This window comes from Centruroides sculpturatus, unplaced genomic scaffold (assembly GCF_000671375.1).
Source record: "Centruroides sculpturatus isolate CEXI.00-Female unplaced genomic scaffold, Cexi_2.0 scaffold1328, whole genome shotgun sequence".
Lineage (NCBI taxonomy): Eukaryota > Metazoa > Arthropoda > Arachnida > Scorpiones > Buthidae > Centruroides > Centruroides sculpturatus.
This window is the reverse complement of record NW_019385516.1, coordinates 44,999-70,064: the sequence shown is the minus strand read 5'-3', so window position 1 is coordinate 70,064 and position 25,066 is coordinate 44,999. Positions and strand designations below refer to the sequence as shown.

The 25,066-nt window shown below is 30.8% G+C and overlaps 1 protein-coding gene across 1 annotated transcript in view; it reads right to left on the bottom strand.

Annotated features, from left to right (window-relative positions):
- Positions 1 to 332: 332 nt before the first annotated feature.
- Positions 333 to 25,066, bottom strand: part of LOC111639719 (heterogeneous nuclear ribonucleoprotein Q-like) — a 49,097-nt gene continuing 24,363 nt past the window's right edge. Inside the window, exons 3-11 of the mRNA XM_023385657.1 lie at positions 24,160 to 24,392; positions 20,184 to 20,291; positions 19,914 to 20,090; positions 19,214 to 19,349; positions 18,693 to 18,898; positions 10,930 to 11,225; positions 2,541 to 2,614; positions 2,199 to 2,353; positions 333 to 1,926 (exon numbers count right to left, since the gene is read on the bottom strand). Coding sequence (XP_023241425.1) covers positions 1,528 to 1,926; positions 2,199 to 2,353; positions 2,541 to 2,614; positions 10,930 to 11,225; positions 18,693 to 18,898; positions 19,214 to 19,349; positions 19,914 to 20,090; positions 20,184 to 20,291; positions 24,160 to 24,392 — 1,784 coding nt within the window. The 3' untranslated portion in view covers positions 333 to 1,527. The remainder of the gene's footprint in view (positions 1,927 to 2,198; positions 2,354 to 2,540; positions 2,615 to 10,929; positions 11,226 to 18,692; positions 18,899 to 19,213; positions 19,350 to 19,913; positions 20,091 to 20,183; positions 20,292 to 24,159; positions 24,393 to 25,066) is intronic.

Here is a 25,066-nt window from a genome sequence, read left to right as displayed (position 1 = left end):
TGACAGAGACACGATCTCTCAGAACTCTTCTCAAATGAAAATCAGAGTTGCTTGTTTTGAGATACAATTCTTAATCATTAATAAATGGCTTAGATTTATTCTCTTAAAAACCGAATTTTCTAGATTAGTATGGAATCTAACTAATGTTACCAAGTTGCAAATCTTAAACCATTACATTAATATCTGGACATTCAAAGTGCACAAATTATGACTCGATTTTCGTAAATTTTGTTACCTAGATGGAGTTTTTAAATCGTGATTAAATCAATATACAAAAATCATTTGCAAAAACACACGGACCTTATTTTACATAAAATTTCAAAACAAACACAAAATGCTAAAAACACGACTTTTATTTAAGATAATAGTATTGGCAGGTTACACCTTACTTATGAACTGGAGTCGTGCCACCACTCAGGGGACTTGAACAAGCAGCCTACCAATGCCTCATAATGTGTACAGAAACTTGACAAAGTTATACAAACCAGATAGTGTCACAATAATTACTTCAAATCAAAAATACACGCCACACTCCTTTTCCCAATCAAGCAAATTACATGACATAATGAATATATCTAAATCTTACACAGAATTGGACTGGCAGCTGCTTGAGAATGAAAGAGTAAACCAAGAATCGAACACTTTCAGTACAGTAACAGTGTAAAACTTGATTTTTTTGTTACAAATTCTCCTCCGGATTTGGCTACTTTATAGAAATCAAAATTAATGGGACCAATTATTTCCTTGATATTTTAAAAGTAAGAGCCAAAACGGTCCTGAATCAAAAATTAAAATCTTGGAAGGTTCCAACCAGTTGCCACTCAGCAGGGAGTGCAATAAATGTTTGCCGTGTTGACGAAGATGCTAATAACTACACAATGACTGGGACAAATGCTAAACTAACCCCCATACCACAAATATGTGGCAGTGGCAACGTCACCCAGTATATATACTCCATGCTGACATGTGTGCACGTGGGATTCAACCCACCATGGAAGGCCAATAAACCTACTTCTACTTCAAATGATCCGTCAAAAAAGAAACTCCATTCTATTCCAGCACAGAGCAGTCAATTACATTATTTCTTATAGATAAGGGAGACGTAAACCACCACTGTCTTGTTTTCTCTTCATACACTGTATTTTCCAGTAAACAGCCCTGGAACTTCACATCATGAGTAAAACACAAACACATACGTTGGTAAAAATTTATGCAAGCAGTTCATGGAATGTCACATTTGCTCACAAAACATGCAGTACTGACCGACTGCTACTTGTTAAAGGTAACAGACAAGCTAAGGTTGGGAAGTTTGGATGAAGAAGATTGTTGATCAAATTGGTTATAAGCTATCTGCCCACTCACACCCTTTCCCAGCAAGGTACTAGGAATTAATACACAATTTAAGAACATACAATTACAAGTGGGCTATTTATCAGAAAATTGTAGAACCAACTGTGACCCAGTCAATAAGATAGTAGCAGCAGTGGCTTTCTCCCAAGTAATAGGATATTGATGTGGAAGAACTATTCAACCCCACTGCTGGCCGTAGGAATCCTGATACCACTGGTCTTCGCCTCCTATATGTCCACCCCTGTAGCTATTGTAGCCGGAGGAGTCCAGCGGTTGCTGAGGGATCGGTTGGCTACCCCAGGAGCCACCCGTGGCAGCCCTCTTGGTTTGAAACCGACGCTTAGAGTCCCCTTGGTTCTGGTGGCCCCCATCAAATTTACGTTTACCGGCCAGATTTCCCCTTCGTCCACCCCCGCGATTGGGTGATGGAGCCGGGGCTCCCCCTCCACGACTGCCCCCGCGGGTGCCGCGCCCTCGGGAAAGAGGAGGAGGGGCCGATGCCCTGCCACGGGGAAGGAGAGGTCCACTGGAAGGACCACGGGTTGTCGTACCACGGACACCACGCCCCCCACGGCCCTGCAAAAGAAAAAAGATGACAAATGAGAAACCCATAATACAAAATCGATAAAAATTATGAACTAAATCTCAACTCTTACACCTTATTTATCATATCCGAGCTTTTAAGTATTAATTCAAGTTATATTACTAACACCTGTTTCCCTGGCTTGTTACACTGTAAGCTCGGATATGATAAAATACTTGAGATGAACGAGAATGTAAAATTTTTTCCTCCTCATCATCTCAAGTACAAAACCTACTGAGAGCTAAAGTGCCAAAATACAACCCACCCTCTCTGGTGTTCCACGGGTAGGGGCCCTTGGTGCTGGCGCATAGTCATAGTCATAGTAGTCATCATAGTGACCATAATAATCCTCATAGTAGGGATCTGCATAACCTCCCTGATAGTCTCCATAGCCATAGTAGTCATAGTCGTAGTCATAATCTGCCAGGGGATAACAGTATTCTCAATCAGGACTTATTGGGTAACAATTAACAATCATATCTAATATGATTAGTGCAAATTACTATCTGATCCTTCTGAATCAGTAAAATTCATTACACAATAGTTGTGTGTATACAAGCCAAAATTTACATGCTGGGAAGAAATCTAACAATGGAACAGAACTCACCATAGCTTCTCATTAAAGGTGGTGGCATTCTACTTCCTCGACCTCGTGGAGAAGGTGGCGGCATACCCATCATGCTGTTAAGAAAATTTTTTATTAAAATCTAATTGCTAGTATACTATTTGCAATATTAAAATTAAAAATTATCAAATAAAGTCGTGTCAAAATATAAATTTAGCAATGTCTCTCTCATATATTAATATTTCAGCAATATATACACATTCAGTATATATGAGTTGATTGATTAAATACATTAAAATTGTCACTCTTCAATTATTCTCATATAAAATATTTGAAAACTATTAAAAGTAAAAAAAGATTTGAAATATCAGTCAAGATTGTTTTCATTTACAGTATAATATTGAATACTAATTCATACAGCAATATTTTTGCACATTTCTATATGTGACATCATTTGTTATCTAATTTTTTTCTTATTTGCAATTCAAGATACATTGCAAGAACTAAAGAATTTTTATATTATCTAAAACATTCTTAATCACAAAACAGTTTGGTCAGTTAATTTAATAGCATATCTTGTTTATATTTATTGTAAAATATATTGCAAATTGTATTATAAGCAGAATCCAGAAAAATGTAGCAAATTTTATTGCTTTAAACTTTTATATTATATTTATAAACTTGTTAGACTTTTTTAACCTTTCAATGTCAAGTAATTCAATTATCAATATCCTGACGATTTCTGGTTACTGTCTCTTATTCAGCAACAAAACATTTTGTTTTTTTTTTCTTTTTAGCACAAATGTGTTTAGCTTTCAACAAACAAAACATAATTAATAGCTTCTGTTTCAACTGGATTTCATTTTAACACAAGTGTATTATTATTGATTAAACAACACAAGCAGAATTTCAATTATTGTTGATCAAATAGTATGCAACTACATGATAAACACTACTATTTAACAACAAACTGTCTAGTTGCAATATTCTAGTTATTTACATCTACCTGAAATTTAAAAATTTTTATATAAAAACACATCATCATTACAGGAAAAATTTCAAATAAATAATTTAACAATCAATTACAGTTTAATCTTACCTTCTAAATCGTTTAAAAATAAAATCATTTTAATTATCTTAAATATCTTAAGCCTGCAACTTAGTCAAGTCTTTCTTTATTTCACTGTAATAGAAAAACAGGCAAAAATTTGACTGCTCTTCCCATGTTGCATATAATATTCTTACATAAAGAATCAGGGATTTCAGACAAATATCACTTGATTATATTTAGCTTACATTCTTCCAACATTGATAAATAAAAATTTACAATTTTTAAAGAATTCATTGCAACTGATAAAATTTTTGTTTTAAAAATGATCTGAACTACTTATAATTTGCATTTGTAGCATTTGATTCATAAATATGAAAGCAGATTTAAAGAACAATTTTTTGTCACAATGTTCTCAATTTTAGTAGTGTCTTGCCCCTTACGCCATAATTTTCCTGTCAGCAATTGTGCAGGTTATCTAACTCTGTTCTGGGAAAATTTTTTGAATTGAAATAACATGACCTATGGCACAAACTAAAAGTGCACATATAATTAATATGGAACTACCGTCCCTAAGCTGTCTATGATATCAACTTTCATTTATCTAGCTCTGTTCTTGAGATTAAGAAAGAACAGTGGACAACAATGAAAATTTATAGGTCTAGAAGTTTTTCAAATTGCAGTCCAATAACTTCGATATGAAATAGTCTTCATTTAATAAAATTTGTTTTTATAACAATTATATTAATTTTCAGAACAATCCAGTATCAGAAACAGAATTTAGTCAAATGTTGCATTCCTTATACAGTAGAACCTCCATTATCCGGACCTCCATTATCCGGATTTTCGATTATCCGGATTGTTCAAAATAAACAAAAATTTTACGAATTTCCTGATTTGCACTTGGCGAATTACAACACTGTTTATGTACTTGATGAAATGCATAACTTTTTTGTTTCAACAACGTCTCACCCAGTACAGTGGTCGTAAACTCTTAAATATATTTTACGTAGTAATAAAAATATAACTTGACATACGTATTTATAAATAATTTATATTCAAATTACATCATTTCTATGACCAAGGGCGGCGTAAGGCATGGACGACGTGGGCCACCGCCTATGCCTCGCGGTCCGAAGGGCCTCGCGCCTCGAAGGTTTATGCATTACTTAAAAGCCGCGAACGCGACGAAAAAATTTTACTCGTCATAAAACGATAAATAGTTTGTCAAATTTTTATTCATAAAAATGCAGTTTCAACTGCTTTTTATTTTATAAAATCCGTCTTCTTGCGCCACCAGAGGGCCTTTTAAACAATAGGTAGTCTGTTAGCGTTGGTCAGTAGTAGTCCAAATTCAATACGAACGTTTGTTTCTTGAAAATTTGATCACGATTTAAATACAGTATTTACTTTTAATATTACCGATATGTCATCGAAAAGAAAACGTGTTGTATTATCATTAAAAGACAAATTAAAGTATCTGTTTCGATTATCCGGATTTTTCCTTATCCGGACTACCTTCATCCCCAATTAGTCCGGATAATCGAGGTTCTACTGTACTTAATAATCTTTTAATTTGAAAATAATTCAACATTTACAAAAATTTTAAGTAAATCATCATTAATAATCTAAAAAATTAATTAATTTGAATCGGAATGGTTGTATACATTGTAATTTATACAGGTAACATTTCCTTCTGTAAATGTATAAAACTGATCTTTAGTAAAAAATCCAAGATTTATTTAAATCATCATCCAATAAAATCATATTCCCTGTATAAGACACTGATGTTAATTAAACATTATATAAATATTTTTTTTTAAGACAAGAAAATTTACTCATTAAGCGAAATAATTTTTAATTTGCATTACACTTTGCAAAAAATTGTGGTAATACTGTATGAATAATTATATTATTCTTTTTGCACAAAACTAAATAATTGACTCAATTATTGGTATAATTGGTATTATATTGGTATGATAATAAAATTATTTCTGCTGAATATAGTTGCATATTTATAGAATGCAATTATTATACAAAGTGTATTTTTCCTTCATTTCAGGATATTCAGTTTAAAAGAATATTAACAATAAGAAGCAATTTTGTTTAGAAAATGTTCTTAATTAATTATGATGATGAAATTGCTAATTATTTTATCACCAAACAATTCACTGTCTTAAAATACCCCAATGGCTATTTTAAGGTTAATAAATAATTAAATAAATACAAATCAATTTGATTACAGGAAGGCTGTTATGCTTACCTCTAGCCAATTGTATAATCTAGTAATATTCAACTATATACTTTAACTTAATATAGTTGAATAAAATATTAATGTAATTTCTTAAATAATCAAAATTTTTATAATGTAATCTGTAAAAAAGCAAGTTTGTTAGTTCTTTATACATTTTGACACAATTAAGCAAATTCAACGAAACTTTTTGGGGACCATCCATTTATTCAGGAGGTCAATGACTACTTTTGAACAAATTAATTTCAATCCCCTCACAACAGGGTCCTTTTGTAGCTGACTCTAGGATAATGGCATTCAAATGGAGAAAAAAAAAATCACTTAATACAAAGTTACCAATGGTAAGCTAAAACAACAAAACTCTTAATTTGGGTTTCATTTTAATGTTGGTTTTGCCCAAGCAGCATTCGGCGTGTATGCTTGTACATGATAATCATAAAATTTATTATGACAGAGCAGTAAGACATTTATGCAGTAAAAATTATTTATTCATTGAAAACTTTAAAGTTTAGTTTGGTTTTGTAAAACTAAATAGGAAATGAATCATTCTGTGTATTAATTTCACAAAACAAAAAATAATGTTTAATTCATCCAATAGGTAACTCGAATAAAAATTTATTTTATAAAAATTAAATTTCAATGTGTTAAAAACAAGCTAGAGAATAATGAAATACAGTAACCCTCATTAAGTCAATGTTCTTAAACATTACATCCTTACATCCCAAACAGAACACTGGTAACATACTTTATCAGTAAAAAAAAATGTCAACACAAGGTTGTAATGGTGTGATATTGTTTGACATTTAGTGTTTGTATTCACACAGAATATAAGAGAAAATGAAGATCATAGACCTATCATAGAGTAGAAGGTACACAGGATAATAAGTTCAAGTTAAAAGTATTGGTAATTTTGATTCAACAGGAGCATATTATATGGAAATCCTATATATTGTCCTCAAGACTGGTTGGCAGCTTTCACAGTTCAACTTAGTAAGATTTTATTTATAATATAAAATTATAAATTACTACAGAATTTAAATGTTCAAAATTATGTTCTTAACCACTTTAAAACAAAACATGCTGAAAGTAAAAAATTACTTTTCATTATCCTTGCCACACAGATCACTACAATATGTAAGGAACCAAGTCGTGCTTTATTTTTAGTTTACTTTATTATATTTTTGTTTGGGGCTTATGTTTGGTTAGGACGAAGGTTTCCTCACCCACCACCCTAACGTTCAAAACGAGAAGATAAAAGATTAACCAACTCACCGACGACGAAACGATAGCGCCATAGCTAGCATTGCACTCACGTGCACGCCCGAGCGGCAGAATTGTAAGTCCGCACTGAAGGGGGGGACACCCCAATAGACTTTCTAGGAACTTGTGTAACCTTAACAAAACATCCCGATAATTGTTAAAGAAATGCTGTAAAAGGTTAACAAAGTATTGTCGAGAAATAAGCTACCAGATAACGAAGAGAAAACAATGTTACGTGTAGATATGTAAATGAGGGGAGTGGCTACAGTAGAACTGTGACGTCACCTCATACTATAAGTACAGTAGCTCAAGTGAAGACAGAAGAGGTGAGCTCCTGAACCGAAAGCGTTGGTCTGCTGGTAGCAGTGAATAGGTGTCGAATAGGAAATCCTAGTAGGAGATTGAAGGTTCGATTTTGGTGATTTGGAAATAGGAAAGTCTTGAGTAGAAGAAAAGGTTCCGAGTATTAATTGAGGTGACGGTTAGGATTGATAGTTATAAGAGAATTTGTATCTAAGTTAAGAATTGGATTTTGTTTTGTCGGAATTCCAAGGGGAATAGTTCTAAGTTAGAATAAGACTTAAGTTTGTCGGGTTGATTTGTGATTTGATTTTTGATTAATAAATTTGTTGTTTGTTTATAAATCTTGTACATAGTATTGGTTAAACTTGATTAAACATTTATTATTGAGATTTTTTTGTGACTAACTTTGTCCTTAATTTATTTCGGTGCACGCTAAAAGTCCAGGCCTGGCAACTAACAAACGCGAACCCGCGTAAAGTACCCGTTAGGTCCCAGCTCTAAGAAAAATATCGTTGTAGAGCAACAAATTAAAAATAGTACTTTACAACTGGCGCCCGAACAGGGACCGTTAGGTTAAGAGTAGGATTGGTTGTTTTTTCTTTAGTAGACTTAGATTGGATTTAGAGGAGTAACACCTCTGAAGTAAAAAGGAGAGAAATGGAGGAAAGTGCACCTGTGACCCGACAAGAATTTACTCAGTTACAACAGCAGTTGTCCGTGCTGCTACAACAAGTTTCCTCTTTAACCAATGTAGTGACTCAACTAACGTCAACTGTCACTTTGGGAACTGTAGAGCCTACAGCACCAGTAACTGTCGGTGTTGTAGGCTCTACAGTTCCCAAAGTGACAGTTGACGTTAGTTGAGTCACTACATTGGTTAAAGAGGAAACTTGTTGTAGCAGCACGGACAACTGCTGTTGTAACTGAGTAAATTCTTGTCGGGTCACAGGTGCACTTTCCTCCATTTCTCTCCTTTTTACTTCAGAGGTGTTACTCCTCTAAATCCAATCTAAGTCTACTAAAGAAAAAACAACCAATCCTACTCTTAACCTAACGGTCCCTGTTCGGGCGAAAGTTGTAAAGTACTATTTTTAATTTGTTGCTCTACAACGATATTTTTCTTAGAGCCGGGACCTAACGGGTACTTTACGCGGGTTCGCGTTTGTTAGTTGCCAGGCCTGGACTTTTAGCGTGCACCGAAATAAATTAAGGACAAAGTTAGTCACAAAAAAATCTCAATAATAAATGTTTAATCAAGTTTAACCAATACTATGTACAAGATTTATAAACAAACAACAAATTTATTAATCAAAAATCAAATCACAAATCAACCCGACAAACTTAAGTCTTATTCTAACTTAGAACTATTCCCCTTGGAATTCCGACAAAACAAAATCCAATTCTTAACTTAGATACAAATTCTCTTATAACTATCAATCCTAACCGTCACCTCAATTAATACTCGGAACCTTTTCTTCTACTCAAGACTTTCCTATTTCCAAATCACCAAAATCGAACCTTCAATCTCCTACTAGGATTTCCTATTCGACACCTATTCACTGCTACCAGCAGACCAACGCTTTCGGTTCAGGAGCTCACCTCTTCTGTCTTCACTTGAGCTACTGTACTTATAGTATGAGGTGACGTCACAGTTCTACTGTAGCCACTCCCCTCATTTACATATCTACACGTAACATTGTTTTCTCTTCGTTATCTGGTAGCTTATTTCTCGACAATACTTTGTTAACCTTTTACAGCATTTCTTTAACAATTATCGGGATGTTTTGTTAAGGTTACACAAGTTCCTAGAAAGTCTATTGGGGTGTCCCCCCTTCAGTGCGGACTTACAATTCTGCCGCTCGGGCGTGCACGTGAGTGCAATGCTAGCTATGGTGCTATCGTTTCGTCGTCGGTGAGTTGGTTAATCTTTTATCTTCTCGTTTTGAACGTTAGGGTGGTGGGTGAGGAAACCTTCGTCCTAACCAAACATAAGCCCCAAACAAAAATATAATAAAGCAAAGTAAAAGTAAACTAAAAATAAAGCACGGACTTGGTTCCTTACAAATATAGATGCTACACTGGAGGGGAAAACAAAGAAAGTTATTAATTAACAAATACTTAATAAATAAGAAAGCTATGCTGTGGTCATTTTCCACCAGTCTTCAAGACAGCAAATGTTCATAGTTACCATAGGACAGCGATTCCTCTAATAATGATACTTTAATCAATTGTACGAGCACTAAGGTGGCTTTTCTTTGTACCACATTGTGTACAACTCTATTGTAAGTTAAAACAATTTTCTTAGGTTTTTTCTATTTTACGGTGCACTTTCTTCACTCCATCATTCTACTGTTCTCTTTGTAATCAAGGTCACACGTTTCCCAAATTTTATAGTCTTGGTCTTGCTTCTGCATTGCACCATGTATACTGGAGTGTTTTTCCAACACTATGTATCATACCATTATGTTTGCAGTAAGTCCAAACTTTTTACATATATGTAATGTATTTTGTTTTCCCTTGTAAATCATTTTCCAATTTACCATTGTTTTTTAGCTTACACCTGTTAATCATAACCATCCATATTTTATCTAATGTCACAACTCCTATATTTCTCATAATCCATGTAAGTTTCTTGTTTTTTTACAAATTTGTAACATCATGATGTTTTTGTATAAACTTGTATGTAAAATTTTTCCCTATATAGTTGTAACACACAGAGTTAAAAAGGGACATAATTGCCAGAAATGCATTCTCAAAGGAATAAAAAGTTTTTCTAAAGTTTGTCCTCCTTTTACTGATGGTATAAGTCTAGCAAAAAAGAAAAGCCACCTTAGCGCTTGTATATTTCAACACAAGACTAGACAAGAAAAATTATCACACAATGATACTTTTACAATAACTCAAAGAGAAAAGGAAGAGTTCATGAATTGAATAAAAAGAGATTTCAATATGGTAAATTTCATCATCTGATGCATTATCTCCATAAACATGAAGCTAAATTCAAAGAATATTAACATGTCCCAGCTTGATGGTATTCCTCAGTAGACATGTTCTATCGACACAAAACACAATAAGGCTTTTGATTCCGATAAAACCATGTTTTAATTTAATTTGCTTTATTCAAGCACAATAACATGACTCCTCTTAAACACTTGGCAGATTATTCATCTCTTTAGTTGGAATAAAGAGATGAATAATCTGCCAAGTGTTTAAGAGGAGTCACGTTATTGTGTCTGAATAAAGCAAAACAATAAGGCTTGTTTTGTGCACACCTGTACAAACAAGCAACTGGCTAAGCAAAGAACAAAAGAAGCATAGTGTCCACAATCTTGACTCATAGCAAGTGTAGCTTATATAGATTTGTGTGGCCGAGGCTTAAAAAAGACCATATACGATGCCATTTGTATATATATCTATGTAGTGTTTATTGTTAATTTTATAAATTCAATCTTTAAACTAAAAAAATGAATAATCTAAAGTTTTCTCTGAATTATATTTCACAAATTCAATAAACTAGAATAAGATTTTATTTATTTTAAAGTAATATTTTAAAAATTGTTCATACTTACGCTGCTCTCTGTTGCATTGTTTGCATCATTCTTCTTTCCCGATTTCTAAGAATTTCCTCTTTCTTCTTTTTATCAGATGGTGGTTTAGCTAAAGATACTTCAATTATAGAACCTCCAATTTCTTTACCATTTAAATCATCCATAGCTTTAACAGCATGGTCTCTCTCCTCAAAGTGAACAAATGCATAGTCTTTAATTTTTTTAACTCTTTCAACTTTGCCAAAAGCTTCAAACATTTCTTTCAATTTAGCTTCTGTAATATCACCTGTTAAGTTCCGAGCATATAGAACCTTCACCTATTGAATTTTTTAAATAAAACTGTTAAAATTTTACATTAATATAAACATTTAATTATCTGTATAATCAGATTATTTACACAATGCAATTGACATATTTTATAGCTACAGAAAAAATTAATTATAGGAAGGAAAGCTTAATTTTATTTTACAACCTCAACATTTCAATTTTTTGTATCAACAAATGAAAATTTTGTCTTTAAGATTAACTAATTACCAAGTGGAAAATTTTCAAAATCTCATTCTTACAACTGATTACAAAAATAAGATCTAAGCCACAGCTGTGACTTAAATCTTGGATTTCTTAAAATTGTACTTCAAAAACAAATTTTTCATTAGAAACATATGGATAAAAAATAATAATAAAAACCACAGATTAGACCAGGCATGACCAACATACAACCCATGGGCCAGATCTGGTCCATCTAACGAATTTATGTGGCCCGCGATCAATCTTTCAACATTAGCTACTGAAATCCAAATAGCTCAATGAAAAATTCTGACGCCTAAAAAACAAGAGTCAACAACTCACTGTGCGTTTAGAGTTAACCCTCCATTACAAATCTCGTAAGTACAGCATAGAATGTTAATAAAGCACGATAATGTGAAAAATGTATCTGTGATCTCTATGTACAATTTAGTCTCTACGGGGTGACACCGCAATGAGATCTCGCACCACCTCAAAATCTTCCTAGGGCAGCCTCTGGAAAAAGTTTTCTTTCCAATTCAGCCCGGGGGCAAAAACTGTTGGCCATCCCTGGATTAGACTGTACTAAAGGCAAGTTTAAACTGTGGTGCAAATACTTGAATGTATGATTTAGACAACAGAGTCTTTCTCAATTTTTCATTCAATTTAATTTAAAAATGGATGTTCTTCACATTTTGAAATTTTGTGACAGATTACTATTGCTTTGTTTTTGTTGATTTAATGTGACAAGAGTTCAAAATATATCTAATTTTCAGCATATGTGGATTTGTGTATATTTTATGTAATTTACTATATGAATTCTGACATTTTCAATCTTCAATTGTCTGCACTTACTAGTTTTTTTTTCATAGACATTTTTCATCAAATTAATTGACTTAATTTTACTTGAAATTAAATTCATGATATCCTCATGCTACATGCTATCCAATTAAATGTATAAAAATTTCAGTCAAAAAATTTTTCCTGTCTATCACAGGCCTTTAAACTGCTGGGAAATTTGCTGCCTTCTGGATGTAATAGCATGCAATTTTTAACAGACACAAGTCATATGTACACACTGATTTTCCACTTTAACATCATGGATATTTGTTAGCTATGCATAACTTAATGAACTTCAAGTTGCTACCTTGAACGTTTGTTTCCTTAATTAAGATGACCTTCGACAATTTAAATATTGATGTGGTTTATAGTGATTTATTTCATGTGAAAAAAAATCACTTTCTGATCTTCTGAGAAACACCTCAGCCCTTCTGTCATTTATTTCCAGCTTGTTTCACAGCCCATACTATTTTAAAATTCCAAGGATATCCTAAAGAAGCCCAGCCAAAGACATTGCTTTGTAAACAAAACAACATATGATGTTGAAATTTGGCACATGTAGAGAAGACATGCGACAGGATTTTCCATAATCATCAAATTTGAGGAATGTCAATTACCTGCACATATAAAAACTTCTCTTTATATGGGAGTCCCTTCTCACCGCAACCTCAGAAGCACGCAACGCTCCAAAGTCACTCTCGACCTGCCCAATGCATAAGTCATGCTGTAGAAGTAGTTAAATAAAGAGTCTCAACTACAGTCACATTACTAATGTGGGCAGCATCCTCACAAGTGCCGCTTTGCAGCATACATATAACATCACATGCACAACTTCAAACACATTCAAAAATTAGTGACTTGTTCTTAATGGTTTTATCAAAAGTTTTAATTTGAATAATGTGCATTCTGTTCTTCTTCCTCAGAATATTTCTGTTTGATCTTTTTAAAAATCTTTATTCACATGACAACGACAGATATAAATTTGTCAAAAGTACTTGCAATAAAAAGCACTAAATGCTGAACTCAGTGAACTCTCCACCCTATTATAATTATTATTAATTTCAATAAGTGATGGTATCTAACATCTACCTCTAGTACCAAATTACCTTATTTCTAATTATTAACTATAGCAAAAATATAGCCAAATTAATTATGACAATCATTTGGTTTGGCAATTACATACAGTGTAATTATGCATGTTGTAATAGTTAATAAAAAGATGTAAAAAATAAATACAGTGGGTGATCAGTTAATAAACACTTTTGAGAAAGATTTTTATGTTCAGACAACAAACACTTCACAGAACAAACATAAGAAGCAACATAAAATAATGAATACCGATTGATCTTCCCTTGTCTTCAGGCAACAATTCAAAACTTTTCAGAGCACAAGAGACGTTGACATTGACACTCAACCCAGTATATACTAATCAGATAGTATTCCTCCAAACTTTGAGACTCTCCCTTGTAATTCCAGCCTTTTATTTTTCTGACAGAAACAATATGTCAGAAAAATAAGGCTGTTTGTGGGCAATCATTAACTTTTGCATTGGTTTTTATTTTCGAAAGGTGAGAGTGGGCAGATGATGTCTGACATTGCTGGGCAGTATGGCTTGAACAGGTCTACTATAGTCCACAGTTCAATCTTATCTAAGAAAGATACTGTATAATCAAGAAGACTCAAGCAGCTAAAGGAGTAACAAAAATCACATCTGAGAAATAAAGAACATTGAAGAGCTCATAATAGAAACTGAAACAGATCCGATGACAGAAGAACACCAAGAAACTTGGCGACATATGCTTTACAGGATTAATGCCTATATCTGCTATTAAAGATCTTTTGAAGAAGTGGGAAGATGTCAGATCCTCCCACTTTTTCAAGAGATCTTTAATAGCAGATATAGGCATTGGTCTTAAACAATGGTCTTAAGAATTGGCTCCAAACCAGGTTGAGATTAATAGGCTTAGGGATCTCTACAATTACAATGCTATTAATTGCTTCTAAAAATTCCTGAAGAGAGAAAAGCAATAGACACCAGACAGATTCTTTAATCCCCACCACAAATGGAAAATACAGGACTAATAAAAATGCAAGACTATGTATATATGTATTTTTATTATTGCATATAAATAAACATGAGAAAGTATATATTTTTTTATTTTTTGGGATCTTTAGAACGAATTAATCAAATTCCCATAAAACCTATGGTAAATCAATAATCAATTAACGAACAATTCGGATAGCAAAACAGTCTTGGAATGGATTATGTTCGTTAACCAATCACCCACTTTACATGTTAATTATATATAACATGTATTAAAAAGTTGTATATATGAAGCCTTTGGGGATGCTAATGCTAACCTTCAAAATTATGTTTCTGAGGTTATTGAGTTTAAAGGCTTGAAAAAAATCCTAAAATGAAAAATCCCAAAATGATGAGATGACAGCCATATCTACAGAAAGCAAAAAATATTAACACACACTTATTCATACAATTTTAGGACTTTACAAAGCATTCAAACTCAAATTACCTCAGAAACATGATTCTGAGGATTAGCAAGGGCCAAGGTTTCATATATATTAGTCTGTGTGTATATTCAATATTCAACATATATATATATGTTGAATATTGACTAATTTTCAAACAACAAACAACTAAGATTACCATTTATCATTGTTGTAATGATATTGGCCAATCAATATGAACTTCCCACAATTTTTTGAACAAAATGGAGGAACTGCTAATTTTGCATGTTGAAGAATGAGGCCCTGTGAAGCTTAATAGAGGTTGAAAATACAGTGGTACCTCGGTATACGGCTGCTTTAGAATACATCCTGTTTGGGTGAAACAAATTTTGCTTGGTATACGACTTAATTCAATTACATGCGCCATCTACAAACAAGTAGCACTATCAGTGTACTAGACCTGACTAGACATTTGCGGTGCCACAGTTTATAACTTTGTTAAATTTCTTTTTATTTTAATTTGTAAGTAAAATGTTATTATTTTTATTAATCATAAATTGCAAAAAAGGCAACAGAAAAATAATAAAAAAAATGACTAAAATCACAATGGAACTGAAAAAAGAGATTGTTGAGAAATATAAAGGTGGCATGCGTGTTCAAGATTTAACTGTTGCATACCGTATTCCAAGAACAACAATACCGACAATCGTGAATAATTAAGACATTATTAAATTTGCTAACGTTACGAAAGGGGTTAAATCAATTTCTAAACAGATATTGAAGACATTAGATCATGTTGAGAAATTGCTTTTGCTTTGGATAACTGAAAAACAGTGTTCTGGCAAGTATATCAGAAGCAATTATTTGCGAGAAAGCTAAAAAGACACATGCTGATCTCATGAAAAATCAAGCAGGAACTAGCAGGAAAGCAAAGTGTTTAAAGCCAGCCATTTTTTTTTACATGAGAACGAATTAATCATTTTTACATCACTTCTTATGGGAAAGGTTGGTTTGGTATACGTTCTATTCAGTATAAGTCCAAACACCAAGAACGGATTAAGGCCGTATACTGAGGTTCCACTGTATTTGAAAACATACAACTAATTAAAAAACTCCTTCAATGTCTTTTAATTGTAATTCCTAGACAAAAGTATGAAAATCTTGTTCTTCTCTCAATATTAATAGCTATGATTCACCAGTGACATAAAATTCTAAAAGAATATTAATATACAGAATATTGCTAAGTGTAATGATGTAAGTTGTGCTTGGTCTAACACAAAACTAATGACAAGAACTAATTCTTTGGTGATGGATGACTATGACAAAAGACATGCTGTTGTTATCATTTAGGATCTGTGGTCATTGTCGGCAGTATGAATGTAGTCTTACTTGTGTTTTAACACACAAGTAAGGCTACATTCATACAGAAAAGGAAAATTCTTCATGAATCTTCTGTCATGCATGTTTTCCTATTGTCAAATTTTTATTATCCTCTTTCCTCTATTGTTAAGTGAGCTTCAATTAAGTCTATTAAAACTCCCTTCTCTTCTTACAAAATTTTCTGCCAACTTCACTACTCATATTCATATCCATCATTTTCTCTTATGTCATCACAAAAATGTTGATTGGTTAAAAACTTCAAAACAGCAGAAAAGAGCAACTTTAAACATAACAGCTATGGTTGCTACTTGTTTGTGAAAAGTGATTTAAGCCTCATGTTAATAAGACTGCGATTTTAATTTTTGGCCTTAGGTTAGTCAATCCTTGTTCTGTAAAACTGGCTCTTAATGTTTGCTTTAAATGAATGAATACATACATACAACTTTATACATAGCAATACTTTTCAATAAATTTCAGAAAGATTTTATAGACAGTATAAGTAAATTCAAAACAGATCATAAAGTTAGCAAAGACACCACATTAAAAATGATGAAACAAAGGTTTTGCTTTCCCTTACATGTAGAATTTCATTTTAATGTGTTTAAGTATTTCTCAATTTTACTGTATTTAATTTTCAGAAATTTTCATACATATAGTTAATAAGTTCACTGTTAATAAAGATTGCAGAATGAAAACAAATTACCAATTTTCTTCTCTTATAGCACATTACACCTCATATATCTGACATACTATTTTTATATAATGAAAAATAAAGTAACAAATTGAAATAAATCACCTACTCATGCCTGTATGTAATTCAAATTTTAATTAACTAAAAACAAATTTATTTTCTTGACGCTTTTGTCTTAAATTAATTTCATTATACTATTTTTAAAATAAAAAATAAAATCAATTGGAAGACAAACAATATAATAAACATTTCCTTTCTTGTTGAGATACCAGCTATATTCCAATTAGAATATATTCTTGGGAACTCCATGATCCTGCATTTGCAGGTGTTTAGGAGCACTGCTAGTTATTCAATGATCCAAAACTATGATTTAATTATGTTTATTTTGGTTGATTGCATATATAACAAGATGCATTTCAGACCCCTCATCAGTAACTAAAATTATTAAGAGCTAAGTACAAAATTAATTAAGCATAAAAACGATAATAAAAAGAGAACATAATAGTAATATCTTACTTTGTATTGAATCAACAGCCTTCTTAAAATTCATGTACTTTTGTTTTTAAGATAGTATTGAGAACCTTTTCAAATAACCAAAAAACCCCATATATACACACTTTACAAACTTGATGAATTCTTATGAAACAAAAACCACTGACATAAACACCTATATTTATGACAGCAAATACATTAATACATTGACTGCACACTATGAGCTATCTGAAAATCAGCAATCAACCACTAGCACCATCAATGCGATAACTCATAATGTTGCCTGACTGGTTTTGCCTCGTACAACTTTCCTCATAGTAAGTACATGTTATAACTAATTAGCAGGCATCGGAGATAAGCTCAACACATTGTTCAAGTGTTATAGAACAAACTCTAAAGTAGTTTAAAATTTAATACAATTTTTCTGCTTACAGATTGTTAGATATGAATATGATCATAGTAAATATACTAGAAAGAGGATAATATGTATCTTTATTGTAAATTATAAAATAATTGTGTGTTATAAGAAGAAAATTTTTGAAAAATAGTGAAAAATAAAATATAATATTTATATTATATACATCATATCATATTACTCAAATTATAAAAAGATCACACTGATGTTAAAAATTCTAGAATTGTTTTTTAACACTACAAACTTCTAATGGTTAGGGATATTGTTATGTTGAAAGTAGTAAAGAATTGTTTATCATTAACAACAAAAACCAATATTTGGTATTTCATCAGTTGTTCATATTTTAGAATGTCAATATCACACAAATTTTATCAGTTTTGGTTTGTTACATTGGTTACTGACATGCCAACAATTACTAATATCCAATGTAATTCTTAGTAGTAACAGAGATTTTTGATGCCAGTACCTTTTCAAAAAAATGTATGTAATCTCTCTGTCAGAAGTTTAATTGTTTGCATTGTAAATTTATAGCTGACACTGTGTATTAGCCTCATAACTAAATTTCAAAACCAATCTTCAAATAATATAAGATTTGAAGATGGATTTTGCAAAAAGCATTGAGTATATAAACTCAATGCTTTTTGATACTTCATATTCCTTGATGTTTGATAATTTTCAGTATTTATCTATTTATAGAATTAACCTTTGTATCAAGCCTAATCAAAAAAGATCAAAATTTTAGTTCAGCACAGCCCTATTCATCATATTATAGCAATTTAGATCTTACATCCACACAAGATTTGCAAGATAATAAAACATTTTGTTTCCAAGTACAGATCTGCACATTTAATTTTATTTAAATATTATTCCTATTTAAATATTATTCCAATATTTTCTAATACTTTAATTGACTAATTCCAACTTTAGTTTGAAAACTTAATTAATATTTAACCATTTCATGAAAGTATAGAAAGCATTTCAATTATTTTACTTCACCTTTGACATTGTTTCAGAGTCAGGTTCTTCTTGTGGATCTGCCCAATCAACAATAATATCACACCCCCACACTTTAATCCTTCCCGTACCTAAACGACGTTTAGCTAGTGAAGCAGCTTTATGAGATTCATATTCTAAGAAACAAAATCCTCTATTCTTTTTTCTGTCATCAGGTGAACTGTAGATAATTACTTCAGTCAAACCAGCTGCAAAAAAACAAAAGAGCACTAAAAAAAACTAGCAACACACATTTTAAAAATTTTAGAAAATATTTAAACTATGAAAATTTTAAGTTAATTTAAAGCAATTCATGCAAACAATTAAGATAGAAACAAAAAATTAATTCTGTCATTTGCTATTAATTAGAAACTTTTTGTCTCTCCAAAGATACATACTCTAAGGTAAAACAACCTCTGTTTGCCTTTGATGAGACCAAGTGTAAAAAACCTGGGACAGCAGGCTAGTTCTCACAATACCTGCATGTAGTCACTTGGAAAGCGAAGTGTGATGTTTTTGCGTACCTGTTAATTTACCAAATTCTTCAAAGATCTCCTCTTTGCTCTTGCTCTTTGGGATGTTACCAACAAAAAGCCGAAGGTTTGGTACTGATACATTGACTTTCAGTGTCTTGCCCTTTTTGATTTCATAATTATCCAGCTGAAAGTAAAAAAGACCAGACAAGCTTGCCAAATGATAATTTAGCCACAATGCCAAAACAATTCCCATTCACAAATAATTTAGATTCAAATTAAAAGCCAAAATAAAAATTTAGATAAAAATTTTCAAAATTTTTAGCCTAGATGAAAAATTTCACCCTCCATATGAAAATTTTAAATCTAAGTTTTCTGAAATTAAATTGAAATTTAGTCTAATTCAAATTTTATTCTATTAACCCAGCCCACAAAAATTCAAAATTCTTCTCTCCTGAAATGTAAATATTAAAAATAATTTGAAAAATAACAAATTTTAACTTTAAAAAATTAATTATTCTGTAGAATATTAACACAAATAATGTTTTTCATTTTGATTAATAAAATCAATTTATTTCTAAAAACATTCTCCTGATGAATTTCTGGAGCAAAAGAGGAGACCATCACAGTAAGCACTTTGGATTTCTCTCCTCCACAGGTCTTTCACATCCAATAAAAAGCTGAATTTTCATATGAAATTTTTCAATGTACTTACTTAAACTCTGATCTTATATATCAGGCCGTTACTCACTTGTCTAGTTGCTGCTTGTGCTCCTTGTCTTTCACAATATGTAATAAAAGCATAACCACGATTCTGTCCAGTAAGTGGATCCATCATAAGTCTTAAATCCCAGATCTTTCCACATTTTTCAAATAATGGAATTAACTCATCTTCAAACATATCTTTTGGTATTTTCCCCACAAATATCTAAATTATATGCAATATTTTGAATTCCACATTTAAATAATCACTCATTATTATTAAATATGAATTAATTATTTTAGTAAGAATCTGAATTACCTCACAACCACTAGAAGGAGGAGAACCTTCCCAATCGGGCGGAGGGCCACCATATTTCCTCTGACCTGTAGTCACATCTAAAGTATAACCTGTTCTTTCTAAAATTGCCTAAATTGCAAAAACAGTTCTGACTAAGTAGAAATCATTAAGATTATTTTTTCTTTATGCAATAAATTTTAAATAAACAGACTCTAAGATCACATACTTTTTTTGATATAAAGTAAAACTGTAGCAATATAAAATACAATAAATAAAATACTATAATGTGTTATAGATAACAAATTGATCACACCTTACTTAATTTAATAAAAATATTTAAGTAAAAAAAAAAATACTGTAGGCTAATAACAATAGATTTTTTTTGGCTAAATAGTCTCATTTTATAAATATCAAATAAACAAGAAACAGCTTAAAGTTTCCTATTAAAAATGTATTTTTTGCTAGTGTTTTGGATTGGAAGAGATAGCCTATAGACAGACATATGCAGCCCTCTAATACTTTCTATGACCAGTAAGATCATTAAATATATTTGCATCGTAAGTGATTTATGATTAGCCCATGTGTCCAGCAAAAAAATTGTAAGGTTGTAAGCAATAAATTTGAAAATTACTTATCCATAGTATTCAAACATCCATTACAGACGTAGAATCTCTTTTATCTAGAAAATACATAAAATACTAATTTGGCCTGATCTCACTTAAAATAGTATCATATGGCCTTTAACTGTAAAATAGATGTCCATCCTGCTTTGGATAATATAATATCATCTTCTTCGGGCACTTGAATATATTACATGTTAAAATTGTATTTAAAGATACAACATTTAAGACCCATCCATTCCAAATACATGAAAATGGTACTGTATCATCAAAAGTACTAACATATTTTAACCAAAAACTGTGTTAACTTGTTTTTTTTTTAATCTGATACAGTAGAGCATCGATTATCCGAATCAATTGGGACTGGGGTTGTTTGGAAAATCGATTATGTACGAAAAAATATATTAACCTAGCCCATGTTGAAATTTTTCTCCGTTGTGTGTCGCTTCGCGTTGAATTTTTATCAATGTTAAGCCTAACGCAAACTTTTTAAAATAATAATCATGACTATTGTATCGTTAAAAATTATTTCTTTATTTTTACAAACAAAAAAAATATAAAAACAATAAAAAATTATACTTCAGAAGTTAATTTAGTATCAAAAACGTAAAATATTTGAGTAGCCCAAGACATAGCCAAAGATTGCAGCGCCACAGCACTGGCAAAAATTTAAATTTGCCGACTGGAATTCTTTCGGATAATTGACACTCTACTGTACTTATAACAAAAGACAGTCTTTGCTAAATTGTACTAATTCCTTGGTGTGTTGTTAGTATCTACTGTTATCTAGTAAGGATTTCTATAGCTCAACAACACTTTTTAAAATATATATCTAAAACATTTGGAAAGGACTCAATGTCATGAAATGATTTCATGTAAACACAAAAAAAAATCAGAACACTGAATATTAGTCCAAACAAGAGTGTTCAAAGCACTGTTTACTGCATAAAACCATATTTTTGTTTATTGAAATAGTATTCAGAACTGTTCTCTAGGAAATACTATTTAGTATGTGATTTATAACCTGTATTATTTTCTACAGACTTTGGAGATAGACTATATACATAGTTCTAACAATTACAACTTCTCTCTGATTTCTTGATAATATTAACTTTTGTCAAACACAAATAAAAAAATTAAAAATGTCAGGCTAGATGTTAAAATTTCCAGTAATCTACATTTCAACAGTAAAACATGGATATAATCTAGCACCTAATTTATTTTGAGAGTAAAAGCCTATACATCATACAAATCAAAATTAGCTAATTATTATCTGCAATGATTATTTTTTAATAGTATTAATAGAATTTGAACTCTCCAGAAATTCACAAAAATTTTGCTTCAACGTGGAAAAAAAGCTATACTTAGTTACTATTCAATGAAGTGAAAATTAACAAAATATAAACTATAAAATAAATTTTGTAATATATATATATTTCACATGGAAACTAATGAGTAAAACATTTAAATAGCAAGAGGAGAAAAAAGTAATTTTTCAAATTTATTTAAAAAATGACTGACTACTTAATTTCCAATTATATTGCTTGCAGTAATCAAATATTAATTAATTTTGCATTATTTAAAAATACATGAAAATAGTCTATAGTAATAGATCTAGAACATGTTGAGAACTGTATTATATGCATTATATTATAAGTTCAAAATTTTGAATTTATCTAATTGAAATAATTTTTTTAACACTATTATTATTTCTCATCATCCCATAAAAGCAGTTTCAAAGCCACATCACTAAAGTAAAGAATGTAATGACTCACAATTCTGCTTGATACTTACCTTAAGACAGCTATTTGCTTAGAAAACTGCTGACAGGCATTAAGTCTCACTTTTGCCATTATTTGCTATTAGCTTGCAATCAATGTTATTAATGCATTAGTTATATTTCAGTTTAGCGTGTTTTTTCATTATTATTGCCAAACTGTCACATTGTTTATTGGTTGACTGTAGGTAGGTAGGCTGTCAGCTAATGGTAAATTTGATTTTCAATTTAAATTAAAATATTTCAGAAGAAAATATTGGTTCAGAGAGAGACTTTTACCTGCAACTCCTGCTTGTCATGTAGATGCATTAAATTAAAAATTAAATTTATTATTAAATGACAGACAACCTAACTACCTACCTATAGCCAAATTGCTTTATATCTAATCATCAAATTAACCATGGTACAATCTGATAATCTGGCAGTTCATTTAACATTAGTAATCAAATTAGGCTGAAGTATATGTTATTTTGATTCATAACAACTAATTAAACTTTTTAAGAATAAAACATAGGAGCAGTGACAAAATGTAAACATTAAATGACTATCAAGACTTCTCTAAACAGACATCTTTACTGGATAATTTGCAACATAAAACTACAAGTTAACAATGTACTTACATTAATATCAAAAACAAGATTTATTTGTAATTAAGATAGTGATTCTAAAGAAAACTTTTTTACAATAAACAGATAATAAATAACATTTTAATTCAAAAAAATTATGACTGCACAAAAAGTCAAAAATTAGACAAGACAGACATTTCTATTTTTGACATTTTAAAATTTAATGTTGATTTATTTATTAAAAGAACTGATACTCTTTCAGATAATTTGAACTAAGAATAATATAGTAATTATTCCTCAACTGTTAATTAAATCTATTGTTCAGTAACCAAACAGTATTAATTAAAAATATAGTTTAATAATAATTATGAAGTTCCATGCATAAATACAGTCAACCCCCTATAACACTGTTCATAATTCCGTTTTATATGAATTTCATGTTGTACAAGTCACTTAGATTTTATAAATGTGTGTGCCAGGATGTGAATGGCTCACGTATTTGTAAAATCTAAGTGACTCGTACAACATGGAATTCATATAAAACGAAATTATGAACTGTAAATGTATTAAAATACAGAGTAACTTCTAAAACATTTCATTAGAAAAGACAATTTGAAAGTTACATTAAAAAAAAAAATTCTCTAAGATGTTCAAAATTTCTCTCTTAGCAAAATACAGTAAAATCACAATAAAAATTCAATCACATTTATGAGAATGTGTACATAGGCTATACAAAAATAATAAATTTATGTAAAATGAATAACAACAAATTAAACTGCTTATAAATGTTAACCAATTATCAGATGAGTTTCATCATAAAATAAAAATTAACATACTTACATTACTTATTTCATTAAAAATTCTGATCTTCATAATTATATAATTTCATTATTTAATATCCAATTTAAAATTTCAAAAAATTACTAAAATTCAAAAATTTTCTGAATACAAAATAAGTTTTACTTCAGTAAAATTTTATAATGAATTTTAGTAATTTTACATTTATAGTTAGTAAGTAATAATAAACCATTTACTTTAATTTTTTCTTCATTTGGACCTTTCCCCGAGGCTGTACCCGAACTGCCACCTGGAATTTTACTTTTCTGGCGATATGTTTTCATAACTCCACACAAATAAGCACTTTTGTTCGAAACATGTTCTAAGCTGCTTTCTAAAAACTGATTCAGAACCACCAATGCTCCATCAACAGGAAATTCTTTCAAAGCATCCAATGCCCTTTCATCCAAATCTGAATATATAAGTTTCCCTATAAAAATAAATATTTAATTTTTCAAATATATCATTCAGATCCAGATCTTCAAATTCAGACTTAAAAATCTGTTTACAACCCTGAAAAAAGAATTTTTTCATAAATTTTTTTTGTTTAAAATCATTCTAATTAATTACTACCACATGAATTTTGTTAGGTATATTCATCTATTTCTGAAAAAAAAAATTATCACGACTGTTAATTTGTAATCAAAGGATATGGCTGAATTCTTATCAAGTTATAATGTGACTAATTAATTAAGATTAAGCTGCCATCTCCATGTTAATAATCACTAGAATAAGTTGAATTTAGAATATCTTGATAGGAAAAAACAGCTGGCCAGAAAGGGATTCTAATCCACAATTCTTGCTTACTATGCAGATGCATTACAAGTTACTCTACCCAGACCTCCATTTGATTTTCACAATTAATTAGCCATATATAGCCCAATAACAATCCAGCCTTATCACTTTATTATTAACAAATATTAGTTTGGTTTTATGTTAATGTTAAAAATAAACTTGATAGCTGAGTGAAAAACTTTTCTGAAACCAAACAATTCACCACCATTTTGATTATTGCTAATGATAATTAGTTTAAATATGCATTTAAAATATTTGCCTTATTCTAAAGAGTCCAATATATTTACCAATCAGAACTAAACAGAAAAT